We start from the raw sequence: 8,546 nt of genomic DNA on the forward strand, positions 1-8,546 counted from the left end.
ACGCAGTGGAGGTAGGTGGGAATTAGTTATGCGACTCGTGGAGTCAATCGGGACCTGCGGTCTCGGAGACTACAAGTTCCAGAATGCATCCTTCCGCTAGCGTGTAGGGAGAGGTCGGGGTTGAGGGAGCGTTGCCTTCTGGGAGTTGTAGTCTTGAGCTTGTTTGTGATGCAGGCGCTACCCGGGGAGGGGGGAGGGGGCGAGGCCGTAAACTATTAGCACGTGACTCCCGGGATCAGGCGGTAGAGCCAGCCTCCGCACGGGAGCTGTGACTGGCTGGCGCTTATCTGAACGACGCCACCAGGGGCGGGCAGAAGAAGGGCGCAAGCGCACTGCGTCGCCAGGCTCGGGACCCTGTTCCGAGGGACTATGGCGCTCAACAAGAACCACTCGGAGGGCGGCGGAGTGATCGTCAACAACACCGAGAGGTGAAGACAGTGCGGAATAACCCTAGAGGCCCGGAAGGGCGGGCATCGAGCGTGTGGGCGGTGGGCGGCGGGGCGTGAACCCGTGGAGAGGGGAAACTGATGGGTGGGGGGGTAACGGCTTGGGGCGGGGCTGCGGGAAGCTGAGTGGGTGTTGAGGGAGGGGCCGGGATGCTTTGATCAGCTGTGGGATGGGGCCGGGGCGGCCGGATGGGGCGGGGGCCTTGCAGAGACAACTGGAGCTTGCGGGTCGTCCTCGAACCCCTTGCCCAGAGTAGGAGACGTTAGGAAACGCGGAAAGCTTTAGACAAAAGTAATTGCCATTTATTTAGGCGTTTACTGTGTGTCGGGGAGGGGCGACATCTGTTCTGCCTTTTTTCAGTATGTGAATCCTGTGCGGCAGATGCTATTACACTACACACTTTACATGTAAGGAAACTGAGGCACAGGGAAGTTAAGAAACTTGCTTGAGCTCACACAGCTGTAAGTAACAGCGAAGGAGTCTTGATTCCAAAGTCAGTAGCCTTAACTACCAGTATGTAGCCTTCCAGTATATTCCAGAACTGCTCAGTTTCCAGGTGAGAAACTGAGGCCCAGAGGTGAAATTACATAGTTAACGATCGTCAGATGCCTGACATATTTCCTATAAAGGTCAGTTTTTGCCTCTTTCCCTTGAATTCCTATTGGCTCGGGTCACTCCCCAGAGCAGTCTCCCACCTGTCCTGCCCACCCCCCACTCAATTCTGTCTCTCTTCCTACCTTCCGCTCCTTGAATGGCTTCTCTCCTCTTGCTCCTTGGGCGTTGAGAATCAGACCAGCCAGCCCTGGTTGAGTGACCCAAAAGCACCTCTTGAAGGAGCAAAGAAGGAATCTGAGTCCCCAGAAGAGACTTGGTGGGATCAGAGTCTAGACACTGGTTAAGGCCAGCACTCAGCCCAGGGCTGTAACCCGGCATGCTTGTTGAGTCAGGAAAGCACTCAGGGAGCCCACAATACTGACTCTCTCCATGGTACTGGCACAGGGTCTGCCAGGCCCAGCCTGTTCCTGATCATGACCTCTTTTCGCTGAGCTTTCCCTGTCTTTTCTGGTACTGGTCCTCTTTCCACTTACCCCTCCCCAGTGAAGGAAGTTGTGATATCTGGGAGGGCAAAAAAAGACAAATAGAACCACGTGAACTTGGGCTGCGTTGTCTTGTAATCAGAGAAACCTCACATTGCCCTGGGTGTGTAGCCTCTCTGTGTGCGAGCCAGTCCCAGGGTGGACAAACCCTGCTGATGCCATTTGGTACCATCTCCTGGGACTGTTCTTTCTCTCTCAGTGGGGCTTTTCTGGGACAAGAATGTTATCTTAAAAACAAAAAAGAATGTTACCTGTCCTCCTGGGCCTCCTACCTGGTTTAGGACTCAGTGCTGCTGCGTAATGGTGTGCCTTATTTTTAGCAAATGCTTGCGCCTCATTTCTGAAAAAGTTGTGTAAACAGTAACTGAAGTCTCCATTCAGCATATAAAGCTTGATGTGTAAAACAGTGAACCTCACTCTTCAAGAATCCCTGTGAGAGCGATGAGAGCTATGGACTGTCACAGGAAAACGCACGTGTGTGATCGTCTCAAGGGCTCATGGACTGATAGCCCTGCAGACTCAGCTTAAGCACCCCAGGTTTAGAGGAACCCTGAAGTGGGCCCTTTGGTAAGGTGGAGAGTCATGTCTTAAAAAGTTACTCATCAGACTTAAAAAGGCAAACCAACAAAAACAGAGCACCTGCTGTAAGGACCTGGAACAAGAACAGAAGAGTTAACCCAGATGATCTAACCCGATTGGAGGGATTATGGTGTCTGCAAAGCCCTGTGGCTCTTCTACTGCACTGGTCACTTTTTTTTCTCCTGGCTATGCCCTGCGGCTTGTGGGATTTTAGTTCCCCGACCAGAGGTTGAACCTGGGCCTTCCGCAGTGAGAATGGGGAGTCCTAAGCACTGGACCGCCAGGGAAGTCCCTACACTGGTCACTTTGGGGCTGTGTGGGTGGGGTTCGGGGAACCCAGCTTGCTCGTTTTTTCCATGGCTGTGTTGTTATGCTCCTCACAGCAGTGTTGAAACGACCACATGCTGGCAGCTACTCATAAGCAGCTGCTACCCAGGAGGTTTCAGTCCTTGGGGGTAACAGATTGTGACTTCAGCAGTCTCATCAGGGCCTGTCCTCTTTTCTCACAGCATTCTGATGTCCTATGACCATGTAGAGCTTACGTTCAGTGATATGAGGAATGTGCCAGAGGCCTTCAAAGGGACCAAGAAAGGCACCGTCTACCTTACCCCGTACCGGGTAAGTTGTACAGTGAGGCAGCTGGTTTGGAGACTCGTGGCTCCAGGAGGCTGTTGTGAGAGCCTTAGGTCAGCCTCAGCCTTGTGAGTCTAGTGGCCTCTGAGCCCTGATGAATGTCAGCGTGTTTCTGTCACATCTCCCTGGTTCTCGAACCACCAGGCTCTTTGTGCAGCAAAACTGACGGCTGGACAGTGAATCCATGCAAATTCCCGAGCTGCCGCTGCAAGCAGTCTGGAGTTCAGTGCAGCTGCTGGAATGACCTGGGCCTGGGGGGAGAGGCCGAGGTACTTTGAGTTTTGTAGGAGTAGCCCGTGAGGCCCTTGTGCACGTCCGGAGTAATAAGCGTGGTCCACAGGATTCAATAGCACGGCCGCAGTCTCTGGGCTGGGCAAAGAGCCCGGCCAAACCCGGCAGAGCAAGAAATGCCAGCCTGCAGAATGGGCCTCACCTAAGAGGACCTCGGGCAGACTCAGAGAGACTTGCAGAGAAACACAAATGGATGTTCTTGGAAGAAGATGGCTGCCTGGGGCCACCTGAGAGCTGACTTAGAGGTGGAGCGGGGAGAGGTGCACAGGCCTTAGAGGAGACCTGGGTGGGGATGGGGAGGGATGTCTCAAAACCCTGTCTCTGGGGGTTCAAGTTGGCATCTCCAGTCACAGATTAAAGTCGTGGGTATAAAACAGCAGGTTCTCTACCCGGGGGGTGAGAGCCTTGCTGATTGGGCAGAGTCCACGGGCTGGTTAGTGCCGCCCCTTCTCCCGGGGTCCACCACCTGCTGCCATTGCCCCCTTTCAGTTCTGTGGAGCTCAGGCTGGACCCCTGCTACGGGAGCCCTTCCCCGCCCCTCTGCCCTCGCCTCGCAGCCTCTTCACTGAGGCTCCGCGTCCGCCGCCTCCTCACTGCCCATGAGTGACAGAGCAGGCCGTCCTGTTCACACGCGTTTTTCTTGTGAATTCACGCATCTGGCCTCCCTAGCCCAGCTGCACGTGCGGCCTTTTACTCCAAAAGGCACCCTCCAGGGGTGGCTATTGCAGAGAGTGCCCTGGGGCTGCTGGGTGCTGGCTGCGGCCACCCACCCCAGCCCTGGGAGCGGCGGCCTCACACAGAGGAAGCGGTGGCCAGGCTGGCTGTGGTCCGAGCAGTGATAGCCCTTGTCTCTCCTTGCAGGTCATTTTTCTGTCCAAGGCGAAGGATGCCATGCAGTCCTTCATGATGCCCTTCTATCTGATGAAGGACTGTGAGATCAAGCAGCCTGTGTTTGGGGCAAACTACATCAAAGGGACGGTGAAGGCCGAAGCAGGAGGTGGGTGACGGCGGGGCTCTGGGCTCCGGAGTAGCTTCCAAGACCAGCCCTTGGGCTGCCAGCCATTCATCAGGGGGTGAAGTTGCCAAGAGCTGGGAAATGCTGGCATTCAGGATGACAGCTCAGATCAGAGAGCGAGCGAAGGCGGCTCAACGACTGCAGACCCAGTGAAAACGCTCACTTCGACCTGGGGCGTGTGTCAGACATTAGGTGTGGGAGGGCACTCTTCAAGTGCATGGGAGGCAGGTGCCTTTTCCCTCGAGCTTGGCAGACCCCAGAGACCCCGGCACCATTCTCACTTTCCCCCACACTCAGCCTGGCCTGAGCCTTGCTGCTGAGCTCACGGTTCCCCTTTGGACAGAAGCCAGGCAGGAGGTGCAAGGGTTTGTTCTCAGCACCACCACCCCCTCCCCCGGGAGTGAGAGAGCTGCTCTGAACTTGAATCGGCTGTTGCTGCTTTATTGGGGGTGGGAGGCCCCAGCGCAGCTGTGCTTACAGGACTGCGAAGGAAGTGGGCAGGGGGCCGGCCGGGTCGCAGCGCTGGCCTGTGATGTGTGTGGCAGGCCATTGGATGGGGCCTGGAGAGGACGTACAGCCATCTCTTCAGACGGAACGCTCTTCTCCTGAGCTGTTGATGCGCTGTTCTCTTCTCAGGTGGCTGGGAAGGCTCTGCATCCTACAAGCTGACCTTTATGTCCGGGGGCGCCATCGAATTTGGACAGCGGATGTTACAGGTGGCATCTCAAGGTACCGAGGCTCTTGGAATCTGGGGCTGAGGACACGTGGAGTGCGTGTGCTATTTTGTTCATTTGGGTTTGTTTCCTTTTAGTCGTGCTCTTTAGGCAGTCAGGAGGTGAATTCCTGGGCCCCAGGCTGCCCAGGGCTGGGAGTTGGGAAAGGGAAAGGGAAAGTGTTAGCCACTCAGTCCTTTCTGACTCTTTGCGACTCCTTGGACTGTAGCCCGCCAGGCTCCTCTGTCTGTGGAATTTTCCAGACAAGAGTACTGGAGTGGGTAACCATTGCCTTCTCCAGGGGATCTTCCCGACCCAGCGTTGCAGGCAGATACTTTCCTGTCTCAGCCACCAGGGCAGTGGGAAGGAAACCTGTAATTAACATAACCGCCCTGTACCCCAAAGGCTGAGGTTCCTTTGCCTGGAGCAGGTATAGGATGATTTGCCAGAGCCGTTCGGCCTCGAGGACATTTGGCCTCACGGAAACAAACCCAGCCTTTATGCTCCTATGAGGCAACCTGTGAAGTCCCAAGGGCTGTGTTCCGCAGACCTCCTCACCTTGGCCCCAGGCTCCCCCAGCTCCGTTCTTGCCCCTCCCTGAGCTTCCTTCCTCCCATCCCTCCCACCACCCCATGCCCTTCGCCCCATCTCCTCTGCCCCAGCTCTGACCTCCGTCCCCACCCAGACCCCTCTCCCCGTTCCTGCCTGAGGCGGCCTCGAGCAGGGAGGGCTGAGGCACGTCTGCTGTGCACACCCAGGGACCCTATAGCTCCCTGCGCCTGAGGCCGGAGACACTCACTTCTCTCTCCCCTTGTACTGTAGCCTCCCGAGGCGAAGCCCCCAGCGGAGCCTATGGTTACTCTTACATGCCCAGCGGGGCCTATGTCTTCCCCCCGCCAGTCGCCAATGGAATGTACCCCTGCCCTCCTGGCTACCCCTACCCACCGCCCCCACCTGGTGAGTGTGTCCTTTGCTGCCCACCCCGCACCCCCGCCCCCACCCAAGCCAGGGGGTTGCAGAGGGGAGACTTGTTCTTGGACCTGCTTCAGGATGGACGGAGCAACCGGAGGGGCCTGGGGGGGCACCAGACAAGGGGCCAGGGTGGCGCCGCTCACCGGGTCCTGTCCTTCTTGCCGAGCAGAGTTCTATCCGGGACCCCCCATGATGGACGGGGCCATGGGGTACATGCAGCCCCCACCGCCGCCCTACCCCGGGCCCATGGAGCCTCCGGTCAGTGGCCCCGATGTCCCCTCCACTTCTGCAGGTGAGCTCAGCCCCTGGGCTGCTCCCCACGGGTATGCGGAAGCCCCAGATAACGCACGACCATTGGCCTAGGGACAGTCCCAGGGGACCAGCCGTGTGGTGGCGGGTGGTGAAGAGAGATCAGTAGATGCCAGCCCACTCTCTTGTCTTTAGCTGGCCGTGCTCCCTGGGAAAGGTTTCCTTCTGTACCTCAGTCTTCTCATCCGCAAAATGTGCCAACAGAACCACGTGGGGGTGTCGTGGTGAAGATCGGATGGGGAGGAGTACAGGGGGTGTCTCAATAGTGCCGGAAGCACTCAGGGAAGGTTAACCACTGCTTGATTCATGGAACTGGGTCCTTGGCACCAGCCACCCGAGCACTGGGGAGCCAGGGTTGCAGGGCGGCCGGAGGCGGTGGGGAGGCCTGTCTCTGGGGCTCGTCCTGAGTGTGTGTGTTCTCACAGCTGAAGCCAAGGCCGCGGAAGCAGCTGCCAGCGCCTATTACAACCCGGGCAACCCACACAACGTCTACATGCCCACGGTGAGTGGGGCGGGCACACGCTGGAGGGGGACCCACAGCCCCAGCTGCTGGTATTCAGAGGCGGGAGAGACCTCCCCTTGTTCGGACGGTCCTAATGTGATCTTTCCTTTCTTCCTCAGAGCCAGCCTCCACCACCTCCCTACTACCCGCCTGAAGATAAGAAGACCCAGTAGACCCCGCCACCCACTCCTCCTGCCTCCCCTCATTCTCCTCCCCTCCCCTTGGGGCTGAGTTGGGGTTGTGGGGCATGATGGGAAGGGCTTGTCCTTCCTCCAGCTCTGATATAAAACAGTTATCAGGAACTCGCCTCGAGGGAAGGGGGGCCCCTTGACTCGGGGCGGTGCCTCCCAGTTTCCCACGTAAGCCCGGAGCCCTCTGGCTTCCTGCGCTGTCCCATGGCGGGGCGGGGGGCGTCCCCCCACCCCCCTCCGTCCCCGTTCTGCTCTCGTAGCTTCTGCCCATGGAGGGACTCTCTGGCCACCTCCTCCACTGCAGTCCAGCTCTCTGATTTTGTAGCTGCTTTCCCCCAGCCTCACAAGCCCTGCCCACGCCCCCGCCCCGGCGCCCTGCCAGGCCCCACTCACATTCCGTCTGCCCTCGTCTGTGCCTGGCTAAGGAGGGCCGCCTGCCCGCCAACTGCCCACCTGCCCGCCAACTGCCCACCTGCCTTCCATCCCCAGCCGGCCGCGCCCCTTCAGGCTCACCTTCCCGTCCCTGCCTCGTCCTGGGTCTTCCTGTCGCCTCCGCTTTCAACATTTAGGGTTTCCCACCAGCCGCCGGGGGTGGGTGGTCTGAGGGCAGCCATGGCTGGGGGCAGAGCCCCTCTGCTGCCTCGCTGGTTTTTCTGGAGTTTGTTTCCGTTCACCTCTCCTTTCCCTCTAGAGAGGGCCTCTCGGACTGGAACTGGAGAATGCATGTCCACTTCAGGTCCACTTGGGGGCCGCCAGGTGGGCTGGGAACCAGACCCCTGGGGCCTGGACGTTGACCATGAGCTCCTGCCAGCCCCTCAGCCTGCCTTCTTCCCTTTAAGCTTCATACCTGGTTGGCAGTGTGTCCCCTAAATGCACTAAAATTTTGCTCTCACTTGCTCCTGGACTGGCTGTGAAGAGAGGAGATGGTTATTTAGAGGATTCCCTATTTATTTGACCAAAAAAAATTCAGTTAATATATTAATGTGAAATAAATCCTGTTTGCACCTTGCCTTGTCTGCTGAAAATGTGAACTAGTAAAAATGAAGTGACTAGACCCCTGTCTGGCTCTGTGTGGTGAGGGAGGTGCTCTTGGGAAGGAGAGCTGTCTGGCCTGCAGCCGGGCCGGGGCGGGTGGGGGAAGGCTCCGTTAGATGGTGCTCCCTCCCATGTGAGAGTCCCTTGTTCGCTCGGCCCATCTGGACCCAGGATGCCGAGGCCTGTCCTGTGTCTGTCTCATGGGGGTGGCTCAGCAACAGTGTCCACCCACGGAGTGCCCCGGGGCCCAGCAGCTGCCCCGGGTGAGAGGCCTTGGACACAGGAGCCGGGCTAGATGGGTGTTTGTTCCACGCCTCAGGCTGGCATGGTCACTGCCCTGCCCTGAGGTGCCGGGCGGGTCTGTTCCTAAGGCCGGGAAGGGTGGAAATCGGCCACAGCCCACATCTAGGCCTGCACCCCCAGGACCCTGATCTGGAGGGAGGTCCTGGATGTGCTGAAGCCCAGCCTAGCCTAAAGCACCGATTTTCCTGTGCCTTCTGGACCAAGTCACCTCCCCAACCTTTGCCTTCTGGCCAGCCCTGCCCAGCAGCCCCTGGGCTTGGCAAAACCCTCTGCAAGGGCATTTGAAGAGGACACCCTCCATGTGGGGGCAGGGGCCGTGGGGCCGTCCCTGCCTGGCACAGCCTGGCCTCGTCAGATCGGTGGAATGTCACCTGTGGAGCAGAGCAGGTTGAGCAGTTGGCTGGCCCCAGGGGGAGACGCCTCTCCAGGTCCCCGCCCTGTGCCCTGCCCACTCCCCGG

The 8,546-nt window shown here is 58.5% G+C and overlaps 1 protein-coding gene across 2 annotated transcripts; it reads left to right on the forward strand.

Annotated features, from left to right (window-relative positions):
• The first annotated feature begins 331 nt into the window (after positions 1-331).
• On the forward strand, positions 332-7,740 carry WBP2 (WW domain binding protein 2). Of its 2 annotated transcripts, XM_068977239.1 has the most exons (8): positions 332-428; positions 2,633-2,741; positions 3,909-4,044; positions 4,699-4,791; positions 5,598-5,732; positions 5,917-6,039; positions 6,482-6,558; positions 6,678-7,740. In XM_068977239.1, the coding sequence occupies exons 1-8, from the start codon at positions 370-372 to the stop codon at positions 6,729-6,731; spliced, it is 786 nt and encodes a 261-aa protein (XP_068833340.1). In that variant the 5' UTR covers positions 332-369; the 3' UTR covers positions 6,732-7,740. The 2 variants fall into 2 exon arrangements, with proteins under 2 accessions (XP_068833340.1, XP_068833341.1); XM_068977240.1 differs by lacking the exon at positions 5,598-5,732.
• Positions 7,741-8,546: the final 806 nt, after the last annotated feature.

This window comes from Capricornis sumatraensis, chromosome 8 (assembly GCF_032405125.1).
Source record: "Capricornis sumatraensis isolate serow.1 chromosome 8, serow.2, whole genome shotgun sequence".
Classification (NCBI taxonomy): domain Eukaryota; kingdom Metazoa; phylum Chordata; class Mammalia; order Artiodactyla; family Bovidae; genus Capricornis; species Capricornis sumatraensis.

Coding starts and splice junctions, on each gene's coding strand:
- WBP2 (XM_068977239.1), top strand. CDS start 370: ATGGCGCTCAACAAGAACCACTCGGAGGGCGGCGGAGTGATCGTCAAC. Junction 4,792..5,597: donor GTTACAGGTGGCATCTCAAG/GTACCGAGGCTC, acceptor CTTGTACTGTAG/CCTCCCGAGGCGAAGCCCCC. Junction 6,040..6,481: donor TGTCCCCTCCACTTCTGCAG/GTGAGCTCAGCC, acceptor GTGTTCTCACAG/CTGAAGCCAAGGCCGCGGAA.